Source organism: Lagopus muta, chromosome 2, assembly GCF_023343835.1.
Source record: "Lagopus muta isolate bLagMut1 chromosome 2, bLagMut1 primary, whole genome shotgun sequence".
NCBI classification, from domain to species: domain Eukaryota; kingdom Metazoa; phylum Chordata; class Aves; order Galliformes; family Phasianidae; genus Lagopus; species Lagopus muta.
This window is the reverse complement of record NC_064434.1, coordinates 12,168,969-12,188,039: the sequence shown is the minus strand read 5'-3', so window position 1 is coordinate 12,188,039 and position 19,071 is coordinate 12,168,969. Positions and strand designations below refer to the sequence as shown.

The 19,071-nt window shown below is 34.4% G+C and overlaps 1 protein-coding gene across 1 annotated transcript in view; it reads right to left on the bottom strand.

Annotated features, from left to right (window-relative positions):
* The window catches only part of NBAS (NBAS subunit of NRZ tethering complex), a 162,191-nt gene that overhangs the window by 95,148 nt on the left and 47,972 nt on the right, over positions 1-19,071 (bottom strand). Inside the window, exons 28-35 of the mRNA XM_048936226.1 lie at positions 18,695-18,817; positions 17,094-17,196; positions 16,345-16,568; positions 14,406-14,518; positions 12,923-13,036; positions 7,370-7,483; positions 5,510-5,667; positions 3,219-3,317 (exon numbers count right to left, since the gene is read on the bottom strand). Of these exons, the coding sequence (XP_048792183.1) occupies positions 3,219-3,317; positions 5,510-5,667; positions 7,370-7,483; positions 12,923-13,036; positions 14,406-14,518; positions 16,345-16,568; positions 17,094-17,196; positions 18,695-18,817 (1,048 nt within the window). The remainder of the gene's footprint in view (positions 1-3,218; positions 3,318-5,509; positions 5,668-7,369; positions 7,484-12,922; positions 13,037-14,405; positions 14,519-16,344; positions 16,569-17,093; positions 17,197-18,694; positions 18,818-19,071) is intronic.

Below are 19,071 nucleotides of genomic sequence, written 5' to 3'. Positions count from 1 at the left end.
TGTAAAAAGTTGCTCTTCCTCCTGCTTATAAGCTCCCCTCAAGAGCTGGAAGGCCACAATGAGGCCTCCTTATGGTTTCCTGCAAAACATCTTCACTCCAGTGAGTCAGCAGACTTACATTAAAATCAATTCTTAACATACAGGACAAAGAAAGCTTTCTGCATCAGCTCTTTGCCATGTAAAGTATTTAATTAATACTCAAAACATCCATTTGGTTGATCTGTGCTAATTATTTCAGCCATGAAAGGTTTATGTTTGTGGCATACTTTACGAAGTTTACATATTAGTACATAAACACATAATTAGCATGGTAATGTAAATATGGTTTCCAACACCACACAATATCAATATTCCTGTCCATACAGTAAACTTTTACAGCTTTATCTCCTTACAGCAAAGTTTACTGAAATAGAATTCTATCTGCAAAAGTAATAAGTGAATGAGAAATATTAGTCCACAACTGTTCATGACAGACGCAAATGAACAAAATGCATACTAAGTACAACATATCAAAACTTAAAGTCTTTCTTCTCTGTAATTTGAACTGTAACATTTTTAGCCTAACTTTATGCTATCCTGAATTAACCTCTGTAAATCTATGTTATTCCCTAAATAATATTAAAGATCCAATGTAGTAAGATAAGTTTACTTGTATCCTTTACAAGGACATAACTTGAAGATTTTGAGGAAAATTTTCTTTTAGCATCTAAAAAGATTATATGAATCTAAATCACTATAAAAGAAGAAAAATCCAACAAATTCTAAATTATCAGGATAATCTAAATTAACAGCTAAAATACTTGCCTGTGTTTATATACATATAATTGTACAGATTCAAACAGTCTAACCTAATAACAAAGAGAAAGCCAACCATTTCATTTTTTAAAAAAAGCCACAGAAGAGTGATAAAAAAATACCTGCCACACTGATTTGTCATTGTTGTTCCCTTAAATGACAACTAGCCAATGTACAAGGATCCAAATATGCTGAAAGCATACCCTGAATATATGTTATGCATTAATAGACATCTGAAAGTAACAAATGAGAATAGCAGAATATGTACTTTTTTTTTTTTTTTTAAAGAAAACTTGCATATGTTGATTACATGAAAGGAAAGCTAAAGGATTCGTAGTTAAACAAAAAATAAATATCAAAAATTCCTGCAAACATAAACCAACATGTGGATTAGAAATTACAAAAAGGATGCACCTCAAGATTACAACACTAGAATGCAGGTGTCACTGGATGTGTAATGGTTTATTAAGGCTATTACTGTCATTGGAACCTAGGAAGTAATGCAATTTTAAGCACAGACAATTTGTTTTCATTCAGCTACTTGAAACACAAGCTTTGATGACAGCCTGATACACATGGTAGTAATTAGGATATATTCATTATACTTTTAGGTCTAACAAGAGGACCTAGACTTTTGGGGTCAGTAGCTTAAGGACAGGAGGATACCTCAAAGACATCTTAAATTGTTGACATCTTTGATTAAATAAGTGAATCAAGCATGTAATGGCTAGTTAGCAGCAGTATTCTCTGTGCATCATTGATTAAATTGCCAGCAAGAGTTTAAACAGTGCAAGCATGGAGTCCTCCTTGAGATCTCCTCTTCCCCAGCACAGGAGTTCAGTGACAGTAAATGACCTCCATGAAGAATATCACACCTCCAATAATTACAGCTATTTCTTCCTATAAGCATTATAATTTGGCAATTAATGGATTAAAACCAGTACATTTACTAACCCACAAAAGAGTTTTAGTTAATCACAAAAAAAAAAATAAACCACACACACACATATATAAACACACACACACACACACACACACACACACACGTATGCATATGTATATTGCATTTATATACATACATTTGTGTGTAGATATATATCACAACTATTAGAAATTGCAGCTACAGTAATATTTTTGCCTGCAGTTTCAAAGATTCCAGATGGAAGAATTCCCAGGGCATGCTACAGCAGTAAAACAGTTATATTACATCAGATGTTGATTAAAACAAAGGTAGGATTACACAGCACTTAATTATTGTTGGCTATGTTCTCTCTTGAGGCGCTGTAAAACTGTGAGAAATGAAAGAAGCCATAAATCCTAAATAATTCAATCGAGGACAAAAGTTAAAATAAGTAACCGCACAGAACCTGCTGTGTAACATTCTGAAATAGGACAAAATGTTATTATTTTAGCAATATAGTATTAAATACACAAAAAACAAAGACTAACACGTTCCATCTATTGCTATCATTCATGGAAATTCCTTCAAGGGAAAAATACCATTAAATAGGCTGCAATTCAACTGTTTTCCTAAAAACAAAACACACAAACAAAAAACAGCCTATACAATAGGAAACAACTCTCTTTCCTTCCTTCTCTACTTTTCTATATTTCTTCAAGAGTTTTTCTTTCCTCCCAACCTGAGATTTGTTTAACATCTAAAGAAAAACTGAATTTAACAGAAAAGACACAGGGAAAAATAAAAGGGATCTAAACTAAACATAAAAATATTTTTTTTCCCCAAAACAACTTCTTAATCAAAATTAGAATTATCCAGACTCCAAAGAGGTAGAAAAAGAATTCATTTCTTTCAGAAAAGGAAAACAGCATCAACTTTAAAAAGAAAAATGTACTCTCAATTGTACATGTACAAAATTAAATTAGTTAAATCATAAACTTGAAAAGTAGAAAAGAACGGTAGACTTTTCTGCTCCCCTTCCTTTACTTCCAGAAATAACTCAGGGTTGATCTATCTTCTGATTTTGCACACAAAAACTACTGCACATGCAGTATCTAAAATGGTGAAGAAATCATGTATCTCATGTAGAGACCGAAAAAGTCTAACTCAAGATATTTCTGAATACATAGCACAGGCTTACAAACGAACTTTAATGTAATTTATTTTCTTAAGTTTTCTTGCACTTCCCTCTTGTCCTGCCTCTAGGTTTACATATATATTTTTTTTCCTGTTTTTTTTTCCTGTAAGATCTTTCTTTTCTTTTCTTAAGGAAGAAACAAAACAAAACAAATAAAAAAACAAATCAGAACTCTTGAACCCATAACAATCAAATGGAAATTAGCAGCCCTAAACACTGCACATTTGACATAGTATACAGGCAGATGTTGCTCACATTCAAACTCAGCTCTTCAGCATAATACAAAGTAAAACCATTACTACTGTAAGAATTGTCTATAAAGATTACCTCTGTATCCTTACTCATCAGAGAAGAAGGTCCTGAGGTATTCACATTCTCACCTCCTTCTGAAGGAAGCAGCTGGTAATTCACAGCCTGATAGAGAATCTGTGAAGACAGAATAATCTCTTACCAGAACAAATAATCAAAATATAAAACACTGATTCCACAGGAAAGTCAAGAAATTCTGATGCAAAAGCTTCCATGAGAGGAAAACAAGAGAGGAGGCAAAAAGGGTAGGGAGAAAAAGAAAAAAAATGTATTTATTTGACATCTTCTTACTCATGCAGTCCAGTCCCAGGGAAAAATGACTTTCCCTTCACTCTGAACTCTGTGCAGTGCTTTTTTCCGTGCAATGTAAGAATCGTTGGGTTCTTTTTAGACTACACAGACTCTTCTGAACCACATAAACTGAAGGATTTCATCAAAAATACTCATTATGGGAACTGTGCCACTGAGGTGCTAGGCAGAGCTGTCACATTAACAAGCCATAGAACTAACAAAGTTCTACAAAAGAAACTCAGTCACAGTCTTTTAGTATCATCTCGTTACCATGAACTGCTGATAAAGATTTTTTGCATTTATCTAAATATAAAAAAAGAGCACACTTGGACCAAACACATTAAGTTTAAGGAAGAGCACTGAAAAAAAGTTATGTGTAGCTTTTGGATTAAGTAACTGCAGAAGGTTACTTCTGCAATTTCCATTCTTTGATGGAAATCTCAATTTGGGCTTCATGTCCTGGGGCAAGTACCTAGTAAATAATCACTGCTGTATGCTTGAAATAAATCATATTGCACTAGTAAAGAAATCCAAGAAAACAACTCAGTACCAAACTTTGTGAATGAAGAGGAGAATCCTGTCCCTTGATAAATGGATGCAAAAGGCTAATAATCACTGGCACTATGTTACAACTAAGAGGAAAAGAGGAAAAATGCACCAATAAACAGGCAATTAATTGACAGAATGCATATCACATTTTGCTTTATACAGCATGTTTTATTTTGTTTGTATAGGCACATAAGGGATGGAAACATGCTTTTATTTTTATATTGCACAGGTATCAATTCTGCCAAGATTCCATTTGTGTTCAAGCTTATAACTGAAGTAGATACCTGTCCAAATATGACTGCATACAGAAGCAAGACTTCACTTCAAACACTTTGTATGATTTCATTCTGCAATTACCCTGCTACCAAAGTTGTAGAGACTGCCTTCATGTTTCCTACATTTTTCATACACATAGCTATACAAGCAATTTTATAATGAAAAAGGATATGCACATGCTGCTGCCTTAATTAGACTGCACATGTACTGTATCCATTCCTCCCCTTTCCCCCTTGTATCTTCTGACAGAACATAAAACTTCTAAGATAGTTGTATTATACAGAAACAAATCTATGAAAAAAGCGTTTAATTAACTTTTATGTGGACATTTAATTAAGTTACTTTACAGCGTATAAACAGGAGACAGAACCTGGATAACATTAGAAAAAGGATTTAGATGTACTTATAGAATCATAGAATCATAGAATCACTAAGGTTGGAAAAGACCTAAAAGATCACCCAGTCCAACCGTTCACCTATTCCCAATAGCTCCTACTAAACCATGTCCCTCAACGCAACATCCAGTCTTTCCTTGAACACCCCCAGGCTCGGTGATTCCACCACCTCCCTGGGCAGTCCATTCCAGTGCCTGACCACCCTTTCTGAAAAGTAATACTTCCTCATGTCCAGCCTGAATTTCCCCTGGCGTAGCTTGAAACCATTCCCCCTGGTCCTATCCCTAATGACACGAGAGAAGAGGCCGACCCCCAGCTCACTACAACCTCCCTTCAGGAAGTTATAGAGAGCAATAAGGTCTCCCCTGAGCCTCCTCTTCTCCAGGCTGAACATTCCCAGCTCCTTCAGCCTCTCCTCATATGGCCTGTGTTCCAGACCCCTCACCAGCTTCGTTGCCCTTCTTTGAACACGTTCCAGGGCCTCAATATCTTTCTTGCAGTGAGGGGCCCAAAACTGGACACAGTACTCGAGGTGCGGACTTGCAGATAGACTGTTAAATCGGGCAATAAATTAAAACATTAGAAGTACTGAATAAGAACTTCTACATGAGCAGGCATCATACAAACAGCTTATAGGAAAACTTATGCTGAAATACAACAGTGAAAACAGAACAAGTATAAGCTTGCTGCCATGGGGGTGGCAGACAGACAGACTTCAGGAAACAAAACTGAGCAGAAGTTCCCTTTAATACTTTAGTACACAGTTAACTGTATGAAAGAAGTTTCAGAAAGACGTACCTGGGTTTGCAATGAACTGCTCACTCCCAACAATGCCTCTATAGCACTTGGGGGACAGTGTGTCAAAGCAAAAGCCATGAGTTCCTGACGCATGCCCAAGTCATGGTAGCCTTCTGATTGCCCAAGCTGACTGCATACTTCCCAACTTTTAGCATAGCCTACAAGGGAACACAAAACTTACTTCTGAGTAAGCTTCTCAAGTGGCAGTATTCTCATTGAGATGAGATAAAGGAGGGTATGTGGTACTCCTGTCAACACAGTCCCTGAGAAAGGTACTGTAAAGGCTCCATCAGATTGATATAATTCAACTTCAGACTGACCAAACAGAAGGAAGACTCACTACTACCATGTTGTAGATATCTTTACGATAGCAATCTGTATGCCTACACACTATACTTTTACACTAGCAGTAAGAAAAAAAGAATGTACTTCAGAGCATAATATTAAATATATTACAAGAATGGCACTCCTAATTGAGCGCCCATTATGTAACAATGTTTAGAAGAGACCTGTATGTTGTGAAGCAGCAGTGAAAGTAGAGAGAGCAGAACAAGAACAAACTTACTGGGGTGGAGGACAGTGGATGGATAGACTTAAGGAAAAAAAAGAGCAAAAGTTCCCTTTAATAACTGTCACCTGATAAACTAGAATAACCTCAATTCATCTGTTTCTTCACCCTCTCTCAAATTTGTGGCTGAAAAAAGAGCCAGAGAAACAAAACCTATATTCCTTAGTATCTCAACATACATATCCTTTACTCTCATTCATATCCTCACATATAAGAATTACATAAATAGCACATATATGTTAATCATCTTGATAGGAAGTCATTTGAAAAACTCACACACGAGTCCACTTTAAATCTCTTATTAAGGACTCACTGAAGGGCAAGTTGAAGTGACTTGGATAACCCAGAGTGAACAGCATGCCCCTGCCACAGCAAAGATCCTTTCAAACACCTGCCCTATCAGACTACAGCAGTACTGTCTGTGTCTACTATGGTGACTATACGCAACAGAGTATCAGGTCCCTGTAATATTTGGTAAGAAACAAAAGTCACCACTTACTCCTAGATTCTACAATACTGTAAGCATATTTCATATAGAAAACTGAATGAAATATTCCTACCCAGCTGTCTAACAAAAATTCTTAATTCTTTCAAGCAATGAATAAGTGGGATAGCAATTGCAGAGAACTTTTGCAAGCTGCAACAGCTTGAAAGAAAATACATTCCACAACTAATTTCATAGGTAAGTATAACTGTTTATAACAGCAATACTGAACACATATGGACAAATACAAGTTAAACTGCAATACTGTTTCACATGTGATTACAACAAACACAATCAGTGGCAGGGGGCTTGGAACTCTATGATTTTAAAGGTCACTTCCAACCTAAACTGTTCTATGCTTCCACGATTCCGTAATTCCAAAATATAGCATTTGGACTATTTAAACAACTTGACAAGAAAATAAGACTCCTTTTTTTAAACACACACACACAAAAAAAAAAAGAAAATCCCATTAAAAATGGAAACCCTGGTAGGACACACTTGTGAGCTTCTGACCCAGAAAGAAAAGGATTATCTGAATTACGGTATACATTTCCATTTCAGAGACCTCAGCAGAGCAAATTCTCAAAGAACAATGTTGCACCAGAATACACTGTGACTTATCTTGTAGTTCTGAGACATAAATGGAAGTTGTTATATTTCATGCTACACACCAAGCACAGCTGACATGCTGACTTGAACAAAGTAGCTGATTTTTTGAATGAAATGGATCAGTGTGAAGAAACATACTTCAGAGCAAGCTTTCCAACCACCATCACCCCATGGCACCTTTGTTATTTTACCTTACCTGCAGTCATGAGTTCTTGGCAATGCATACTAGCTGCTTTGTAGTCCTGAAAACTGAGAGCTTGTTCCACTAAAAGGATTAAAACTTGACCCTTTCTCTCCATCTGGTCATCTCCTGTAAAAAAAAAATGAATATTTTTATTAGTTATTTGGAAGCAGTAATCAATATAAGCTTCCCACTTTATTTCTTAAGAGAGCTATAAGCCACAATATGAGCAGATTACCTTCTGGAACTATCTGTTTTCTTCTTAAAAACAAAACAGCAGATGAATATTGTTTGAAAAAAAGTTGGCTTCATAGTTGGTAAAGAAACTACACAATGCATTAAGTCTAGGTTAAGAAGAAAAACACGTGCTGCCTTACTTACATGGCGGCCAAAGCCAACAGATGAAAATAGATTAAAGACATAGAAATCCAAACACGAACTTCGTTTCAATTGTGATAGAAAAATTATTTTGATATTTACGATTATGTTTTATTAATTAAACATAGCTCCCAATTTAAATTCCCACTTCATGCTGCCAAAGATTTGTAAGATGCGGAAGAAATAGATATTTAAAATTCCTGCCCTGATAAATGTAGAGTACTTTCTCACATGATAAGCATCTTGGTCACTAGATCATCTGAGCAATGTTATGTCTATTCCTTAAAGGATGAGTCAAAAGTAAAGCTTCAGATATTACTGACATCTTCTGACTGAAGCTTTCTACTAGAATTTCTGCAGGCAAACATCTTGACCTTGGTTTTAAAACATCAGCATTTGCAAATTAAAATTTAATCAGACAACTAATCCCCCCTTCAAACCTAATATAGGAAAAGATGTTATTTGTATTGACTATCACCAGCTTTTTATTATTTTTAAAGCTTTTTCTGTCCAATCTGGAGCAAGCACAAGAGAACTGAAGATTTATTTATTCTCCTGATGTCAGTTGCTCAAGCTAGCTCCCACATCCATGCGCTACATGGAAAGGTGACTAAACATACACAGGAAAAAATATTCCCACACTGTTCATTTTAATTTAGGACCAAGGAATGCCAAGAAACTGATTAAATGAGTGGATTTTTCAAAGCAAACTTCTTGGTCGTGTTTCTCTCTTATTAAAAGTGATTTTAGGAAGTCAATACTGACAGTCATTTGAAAAGGGCAATGGTTTATGAAACTGTATTACTGCAACTTGTGAAATGCAAGTATTTCAGAAGGTTAAACAAAGACAGTTCCAAAACAATTTGAAGAGTACATGTTCTTAAATTACATAGCTGTTATTTTTAATTCTAATTTGCAGAATCATCAATATAGGAAAAGCAAATTTGTTTTAAAGCTTTCTTGAAAGATAAGATGTGCAAGAATGACATTCAGGGAAGCAAAGTTACCCTAATTATTGCACTCAATCAAGAGTCCCCTACTCCCAGCACGTTGCAACTAACACAGCTGGGAGAACACTTTGGCTTTCCATTATTCTCATCTTTTGGCCTCTTGCCCTATACTCTGTCAGTGCATGGTGCTGCAAATTAATCACTCCAAGGCTTTTTTGTGTTGCAAAATTTTGCCCTATGGAGCTTAGGAGCTTCTTATCCAGGCAAAAGTAACTACAACAGAAGTTGTAAAGAGTGAAAAACTCTTTTTCGTCTACAGAATCTAGATGTGAACTGTCATTCTGAAAGCAAGGAATTGTAGTTGCCAATCGCCTTCTGATTCCCACTACTTCACCTGGACAGATTTGTCTAGAACCTGAAGAGATTTGTCTAAATAGTGACAGAAATAGAAATAAACAAACTACCATTATTCAGATTTCAGCTAAAAAAAAATAATCATCACTATTTATTACTACTTATAAAACAGTGGAATTGGAGGAAAGAATAGAGGAACACTTTGAGCAAGGAACTGCCTTCTCAACTGTGCTTGACCAGTCATACATTGACAATTCCCTCTCCATCAATTTAGCTACCTAATTTTGATGCAGTACATACAACTCTGCATGTTTTAGAAAAGTACAACTATAAAATATATATTATATATATTATAAAATATACAGACTGTTTTCCTTCCAGTCTACAACTATACTTTTTCATCTGATCTCCATTTTTCTCTCATTTCATCTTCCATTATCTTGATGCACATTGTTATTCTGTGGAATAACCGTGGGCTATGATACAACTGGTGAAGCCCCTGCAATGCACAGCTCAAACCGTTTTTCATACGGCCTTCATTGTCTCAACAGTGCAGTCACTTCAAACACGACCCACTGTAGATGAGCAGCATGGTTTCATTCTTCTACTCAGACATGAGGAAAAAAAAAATCACTAGTTTACCTTCACAGCTCCTAATTTGTAGAAATACTTAATAATAAAGCTTTATAAAAAGTGAAAGTCTTCAAATCTGAGTTGTTCCTCTTGCCATTTTGACAGACATGCAGGATTTATAATATGTCCCATAGTAAAGACCACTAAAATGGCAGCATTATTTTGCTACATATAATTTTGCATTAAATCCACATTATTGTGCTCATCTACATTCAAACAAAAGTTTAGAAACTGGAAAAAATATGTCAGCTGTCATTTTCCCAGTATAACTTGTGGACGTGTGTGTGCATAGCTTCAGTTGCTTAGGACTAATGCTCCCTTATGTCACAAAACCATACATTTATATTCTAGGGGTTAGTCTGCTCAGTAAGATTTACATGTCTTTCAATTACGAAGTTTATTCCATATTCTTTTGTTACAGCGTTTCACCTTCAGATAGAAAATGTTGATAAAAGCAGAGAAGGCATTACAGAAAATCTTTTTTTTTTTTTTTTGGTTGGAAATTAAAGACGTTCAAAAAGCTTGAATCTGATCTAGATCACTGAAAAAGAAAAAAAAAAACCAAACACCTGACAGACTTTCTGGATGAGATGTCTGCTGCATTTGTGATCATAATAAAGAAGAGAACACTGTCTTGAGTTAAACCACGTTATGAAAACTTAGAAGTCAAACAGAACCATTTGTGAGGCCATAAATCATCTGCACGGTTGTTTCTACATACATCAAGCAAAAGAAGTCTGTGTTGAGATAGACAAATTTCAAAAATACGGTTTTAGTTGACTCATATAAAAAAAGCTAAAAATTACTAGAATTAGTACACAGGTATAAATCAAATTATTATAAAATTTTGAGGAAAGAGCAAGACTAATAAAAAATATTTATAGACAATTTAAATCAGAAATCGTCAGAATAAGGAGCAATGTTGAGTAGATCTCTTGATTTCTGACACACAAGGTTTTCCGGTTTTTTTTTCCTAACTATGGATTAAGAATGGACCATGAGACTCAGAACACCTCCAGTTCCCTAACTGTGTGCAGGTTTGCTGGCAGTTGTGCTGAGTACATTTGCCCTCCCTCACTTTGCCCATCTGTAAAATTCAGATAACACTTGCGTGTCTAATTTAGAGGAGGTAGAAATGTGAGGCTTAAGTTAGGGTTTACTGTCATTAATCAAATACCTTAAGGCAATTAAGAAACTAGCTGATATATCATTACCTAAGCAGCACTTTGGAATTTATTTTTGTACTTATCAAAGCTATTACTTTCTTTCAGTGTTGCTCTCTAAAATAAACTAATAAACTGAAATACACTCAGAACACACTCTCCTGAACCTGTTTCAGGATGGCAACTGGAACCTCCTACACAATGAAAACTACATGCACTTTATCCTTGCCTGTATAGCAGATGCACTCTTTTTGAATTGGAATTAAAATATTGAGTTGAATAGTAAGTTTTGAGTAGAAATTTAACTCACAGTATCTTAGAGTCTAGTGTAATATACCAAATACTGTAGAATCATAGAATAGTTTGGGTTGGAAGGGACCTTTAAGATTGCTTTAAGATCACCTGGTTACAACCTCCCTTCCAGATGAGGCTGCTCATATCCCCATCCAGGCTGACCTTGAATGCTTCCAGGGAGGGGGCATTCACAGCCTCTCTGAGCAACCTGTTCCAGCGTCTCATCACCCTCATAGTAAAGAATTTCTTCCTGATATCTACTCTCTGACTTATCTTTTCCATTGATTTCTTTCCTTACGATCCAGTCAACTCAGGAGGCCAACATCTTAAATTCTGTATCTTCATTCACAACCACATCCAATCCCTTGAATATCTCCCTCCCTACATATAACTTTAAGCAACAATTGTTGGTGGGAAGTTTTCCAAAATAAATAAAGAAATCCTTAGATTTCTAATCTATCCTAAGAAAGACTTAACAGGTGGAGACAACAGAACTAGTAAGCATGCACCAGTGGCAATGCCAGAACACACTAATTTTATACACCATACTGCCGTTTGGCAACATGGGGCAACTTCAGCAATACATTATTTACAATTGTACCAAGTGTTTTTCAAAAAATCAAAAGATCTACCAGAAGCACTGAGTAAGCTAATTATACAGAACATACAAGACACAACACTTAAGGATCTTTCCCTCTTCTCTTTTTCCCCCTCTCAAAAACACTCATCTTTTCCTACTTACTATAAAAAAACAAAAACAAAAACAATTCTTTCAGTAAAACATGAACACGAACATACAAGGAAAAAAGCGGCTAAATATTGATACAAGAAAAAGCCAACAAAAAAAATAAGACAGTGTCTTTAAAAAGACACCTCTGATTGATAAATTCAGGAGAATTTATCATTTATCACTTCTCTGTTTCTCAAAATAGCTGCTAATAACCCAAAAGCAATACGAAGGACTCAAGTTTAGTTCATTAAGAATTCCAGAAACAAATTAGAGTTCACTTCTCTGTCAAAGTAATAAGTCAGTTGAAAAATAAATACACAGACAGGTAGTATACTAAGCATTTAATCTTTGAAAACGTTCACCTCTTCAAACACATATTAAGCTAAACTATTAGTTTTAGTGCACAAATAAGGTATACGGAGCACAAATATATATTAGTATAGTACAGTATTATTAGTATTATTAGTATTACAGTATATATTTCAGTTAGACAAACATCACAGAATGGCCAGGGTTGGAAGGGACCTCAAGGATCATGAATCTCCAGCTCCCCTGCCACATGCAAGGCGACCAACCTCCACATTCAATACTAGACTAGGCTGCCCAAGGCCCCATCCAGTCTGGCCTTGAACACCTCCAGGGGTGCTCCATTGCTTCTCCTCCAACTTAAACATGATTATTATTAAATTGAACTACCCTGTTTGACATACAGAGTAAGATTTGCTGGAATTTTAGCACTACCAAATGACAATTTAAAAAAAAAAAAAAAAAAAAAAGTGTATTCTCATCCACAACTCTCCAGTTTGAAATAGGCTTTTACTCAAAATCAATATTAGACAAGCCTGTTCTTATTTAAGGTATTAGTGGAAGGTCAGAAAAGCTGAAGATCAGCTTGGAAGTAAAATATTTCATTTAAATAAATTATTTCTTTCTGACCCACTGACTGCTTCTCCAGATGGCATTTCAGTGATACCTTTGAACACACAATCCAACAATCAGCTCAGATGTCCTAGAGTATAACACAAATCTATGCTTTATTGCAGTTCATTGTCTTCTAACAACTCACCTGCAACTCTCAACAAATTTGCAAGTCCCAGGAGCTTAGCAGACTGCTTATAGTTTGTTGGTAACTGAGAAAGACAGTCCTTGATGAGACCGAGCCGATCCGAACACAAACGCACTGTTGGAAGAAGAATGGGTGTTTGGGTGTTAAGAGACTGCTGTAAATGAACCCCACTGATTCATTTTTTGTTAAGCAATATAGACAGTATAGCAACATCATCTGAAAAACAACCCAAAGACAGTTGAGGAAATGTATGAAAGTAAAGGTTTGAAGTTTTTAACACTAAAACATATCCAGTCACAATCACTAGCTTCTCAGCCTGGGATGCAAAGAAGATGGAGATTTAAATGAAAACCTTTTTTTGCTTCCACCTTTCAGAATATGTTTTTAAAATTACCTGAGTAATCATTTAAAAAATATATACATAATATTATATATATATATATATATATAATATATATAATATATAATATATATATTTTTTTAAATGATTATATATATATGGCATATATCGTTTTTGCAACTTTGTCAAAAGTTCTGCTACAATAAACATGAGCTTTCTTTCAGAATGTCTCTAATAACTAGGATTTCCCTCCCTTTTTTATTTCAGAGTGGACAGGATACATCATATATCGAAAGAACAGACACAGGCAGAATCTTCAAGCTGATTTAATGTATGGAAAAATTTTCTGAGGAAGTTGAGGAATAGTCTGCATACCAACAGCTTGCATTCAACATATCCCAAGAAGTTTACAATTAGTATTGTCTCACAAAAGATATTAACATAAATTTGAAAACTACCTTGACTGTATAAATAGTATCACGAACAAGGAGAAAATTCAAAAGGCAAGAGCCCAGCTGGAACTCAACTTGCCCGTAGGGGTAAAACAGAACAAAAAACTTTTTTGAGTTCTCATATGTTTTTCAGCTAGAAAAGTGGCACACTTGTTAGAAACACAATGAACTATACTGGTTTGGTAAAATAAATAACAGAATATACAGCACTATGTTCCATTTTCTCTTTCAACTCATTGTAATCATCCCTTCTTTCAAACTTCTGTGCAACAGCTTCCCATACTGAAATAGAAGTTAAAAAAGAGATTTCAACTTCTAAACATCTTCAAAAGCTCATAAAAATGTCCCTTCTGTTGTTATTCTGTATTGTACACTTAAAAACGAAACAACTCAATTGAGACAAGAAAACTGCCTACAGATCAAATGGTTCTCTCCTACTCACTACTTTATAGCTCATCAACAAACATGAGTGGACTATTTTGCAACCAGAAAGTCAGCTTGGTAATCGAAGTCACCAAGGGCTTATGAAGCTCTATAATTAGTAACCAAGTTATTAAAAAGTACTGAGAAAACTATCCTTGGAGACAGGGAGGTACTCTGTAACTTTACTTGTGAAACACGAAACAGTAAATTATTTGCCAACCGTTTATGCATGTGATTCAAAAAAGTGAAGAATAAAAATATGTAGTACCCTGTAATGGTAATATTTTCACACCAAATTCTTCAAGATAGCCAAGAGCACGAATGAGATCTAGCTCCTCCTGAATAGCACTTGGACAGTCAACAATAAGCTGCAGGCAGCATCTAAAAAGGGAGGAAACAAACTTTTGTGAAAACTGTTGGGTAAATCAAAGTGTAAATTTATGATGAAAATGTTAGCTCTCTTCAGAAGTAAAAGCAAAAAAAAACAAAACAAAACAAAAAACAACAACAACAAAAAAAATTTCTGCTCAAAATATATAGTTTTTAAATATGTAATTACTTAGGAAATTTGTGCTTCACTTTTGCCATATACTACAAGATAAAAGCAAAATGTTGATTGAAAAGAAAATGTAAAGTCCTTTGTCACAAATTCTGTTTCCTCAGCTACATTCAGAAAATGAAAACAAGGGTGACAAAAAATACTTGTACAACATTGCTTTGAAGATAAATTATATAGTAATAAACACTATATGAATTTAAAAATTTAAATAAACTATGCATATATTTATGAATATTATATGGACATAATCAGCTTTTAAATAAAATTTTCACTGGCAAACTATGTTCATACTTAGGAATACATACTTAAGAAAAATGTTTTCAGTAAAAAGATATAAATACAACTAACATTATGTAACAGATACTGTAAAAGTGAATGCCTTCCAACTTTGACTTCAGGCAATAAAGCCTTTAATTATATAAACATGCACCTGCATTTTCCTGTGCGTTCATTTGGGATGGGAGAGGAACATGATGTAAGTCATTAGGAAAGAAGTTTCATGTCATTTTTGAGTTAAGTTGTAGAGAAGATAACCCCTCTACTAAAGGTAAACTTTCTTAAGGGAAAATATATGAGTTGTCAATCTATGAAGTTCTAAAGTTGCGAAGTTCTACTGAGTAAAATTTTCCAATTTGAACAAGTAATTATAAAACATTCAACTATTACTTTACTCAGTTTAAAGCTAATTTGATGCGGACTTCCTAAAAGAGTGCTACTACACATACAGTACTACTGAAGGTCAAGATGAATTCATATCTTGAGAGGAAGAAAAATAGTTCAGTCCTTCTTGTAATTAATAGCTAAATGTAATGTACACTTCTAAGGGAGAGTAGTATTTAAAAGACAGGTCTTCTTTTCTAAGTGAATATAGGTAGTTTCGTTTGATTATGTTTTTGGTGCTATTAGGTAAGTGCCCTCAGGAAAAAGAAAAATTCATTTGGTTTAACACATGACAAAAAAAGATCAATCAAAAATTAAATTAAGAATAAAAGGGAAAATACATCAACATTAAGACATACCTGTATTTAAAATATTTATAATAAGACAGAGCATCAACTTTTTACATAGGTAATACTTGGATGTTTTACCTATTTGTAACTACACTGTAACAGAAAATACTTCCATATCTAAACTTACACAATAATGTGAATCAATACTTCAACCTCTATGTACAAACTTTTGTGCACTGCAGTCTCTATGGAATGCTGCGTATGAATTCCTTTCTGAACTATTTGGATTATTTCTTAACAAAGAATGGCATATTGCATCAAATGAAGTCTCAGAACCAGGAATAAACATAACATAAATAAATAAATATAAATACTTTTTTTTTTTTTTTTTATGAAGAATCCATGAAATGTTATTGTTCACTGTGGTACTAACTTGGTGGCCACACCTGCAGTTCAGTGTTGTAACACCGAAAAAAGTCAAATAACACAAAGTTTCTTATTCTTGCAGAAAGACTTGCATATTTCTTCTTCTTTAACGTGAAATTCATAATAGATCATTACAGAAACCATGGGCCTGCCTTGATGCATACATGCAAACAACATGTGTAAGATTTATTTTACCCATATCTTTACCTTATCAAATTATCATTTACCATCTTTTCATATTATGCTTACATACATAAAAGCTGTAAATATACCTGGCCAAATCCATACAGCTATCAGTCAGACTGGTTGATGAATTGAAATATTCTCTGCTAGCAGCCAGAACGAGTTCGATACTTCTTGTGTAGCTGACTCTGTGTTGTGGCTTCCCTTTAGATGAAACTGGTTGATCCACTGACCAAATACTGCAATGCATCATTTGTCCAGCTAAGTGGATATTGTCTATACTGCTTGAGCATAAAAGACTTTCTGTGAAGATCTAAAAGAAAGAATGATAATTTAGTACTAAGAAACAACAGCTTCAATAAGCCCGTCTGCATTGTATGGTAACAATTCCTTTGCATGAAAGGATCTTTGCAAGAATTTCCCCAATTTTTTGTGTTTATTAAGCAAAACTAAAAGTAACTAGTAACCAGTATCTAGTTATTTCTGCTTCCAGCATAAATATTTACAGTATGAGTTCAGAAAATAGGAGACGAGAAATTTACATCTATGTTCTGAGGAGTTCATGGGATGTAAGAAGTTGAAAACACACTTCAATATTAGGATATTAAAAGCCCCAAACAGCTGACACATCTTAGAAAATCAATTCCAGTAAAAGACATACAGGATATTTATCAGAGAGGCTTTTGATAAAATGAATTAACACCGCAAGTTTGTGGCCACTGAAAATGCCATAAAACTGTCCACAGACAACTAAGTAATAACACTGAAATGTATTTACATTTCTAAGCAACAATAAAAAAAACAGAGTTTGTAGATTACTTGGGAAATAAAAACTCACCTCATAGCAAGCATCTGATTGTAAACATGTATATACTTTCTGCTGCATGTCTAACATATCCTGGAGCAATTCTTTCCATTGCATCTCATTCACAGATGGTTGCCTGCAAACATTTTTTAAATTAAATATTCTGTTTTTAATAAACTTAAAGTAAAAAAAAAAAAAGATAAAAAAAGATACTTTAACAGCTAAAATATTCTTTCTTAAAAGCTATTTCAGTTTTTAACGGAATTTTTTTAATCAAAAATGACTTGCTAAAAGACTTAACACTTTTAATATTAATTACCATTTAATTTAAATAGTGTCCGTAGGTTAAAATTGTTTGACAAAACACAATACCCAAATTGTTTTTCCATTTGTTTTCTGTAGGATAAGGTAAAGATTTTAAGAAATTGTCATCAAGATCCACAAGTTGGTTCTGATAGCTTCCAGTAGAACATCAAAAAGCTGGAATTGCTACCTTCCTGCTGATCTAACAACAATGGGATAAAAACAATTTTCTAAGCACAAATGAGGATCACTGAAAAGCCATTTACTGCGGGCAATGGCAAACAACTAATCGGTTGGTCCCTTCCAACCCAAAACATTCTATGATTCTATGACTGTGTGAAAGGAGAATACAGCTGGAAACTTATTTTATCCCTGAAATTTGAATGGTATTCAGTTTCTTGACCTTCGGGATCCATGGATCTGTGTTAAACCATGATTCCTATAAAATTTCCTGTGTACTATCATAATTCATACCAATCATTATGAAGGTTTTTAGATATTGCCTTAAGATCAAAAAAGTCACTGTTTCAAGATACACAAACTGCTTCAGTTAGCAGTTATTTCCTCAAGTGGTTTCTTTCACTTTTGCAAAACAAAATGTCTCTACAAGAATCTAGAAAAATTAACAATCTACCTATCTATTATTTTTCATGCTTCTAGCATACCCCAGCTGCATACTACCCTATCATCATAAGCTGCTGTACTTGTTCCAAAAAAAAAAAAAAAAAGAAAAAAATAGTAGCCATGGATGTTTTAAACAAGATTCAATCTTTTTATCTGCTCACGCAAACTGCTATGTAGTAATTGATCTACACTTAAAAGACCAGCTAAAATTAGTCCTTAAACAGAAAAAAATGGAATAATAATAATAATAATAATAATAATAATAATAAATAATGAAAAAAAGAGAAAACGCACAGAAGTAATTATTACCCTACTACAACAGCTTCTATGAAAACCAAAAAAAGTTGTTGTTCCACAAATTCTACATTTTCCATAAAATTAAACAGGTCTTAAAGAACTTCATTTACAACATTTAAATGTCACTGTTTATCATTCTGTAGCCAGTATGCTTTTTAGGCTAGTTGTACACAAATGCGCTGAAACAAATTGGAAGCAAAAATCAGTTTTTCATATGTGCAGAATGCAGCCAAAACACTAATCATGTTAACAACCAGTTTAACAAATGTGTTTTATGCACTCCAGGTTCAGTTTAAACACCAGTTCTCCATCATAATAAAAATGTGAGGTACACTCTATAAGGTTAAGTACTGTTCTGTTCCCTTATTGTCATTTCCCCCTTTATCTCCAAATCCTCTTTGAATACTAACTTGCGACCTGTGTGCCTTGTCAGTCTAACCATCAGCTTCCGTGCCTCCTCAGCATTGTCCTTTGTGTCTTTCACAAATGAAACAGGTTTCTGAAGCCCGTGTTTCTCCAGCAGCTCTGACACACTGCAAATAAATGGTAAACACTTTTAAATTCTGCACAGCTGCTGCAGCAGTCTTAGAGCTTTATCAAATAACACACTGCAAATCGAAACCTTCCCTGCAAAGTCTGTAACAGTATGGACTACTCACAATTGGTTACTCAAAAAAACCTGTTCAGTTAATATAGAATACCAACAATATAAGATGACAAAATATCTTCACAACTTCTAGTTTTTTAACCAAAACATTGCAGTGTCAAGATTTTAAAAAAATTTCAC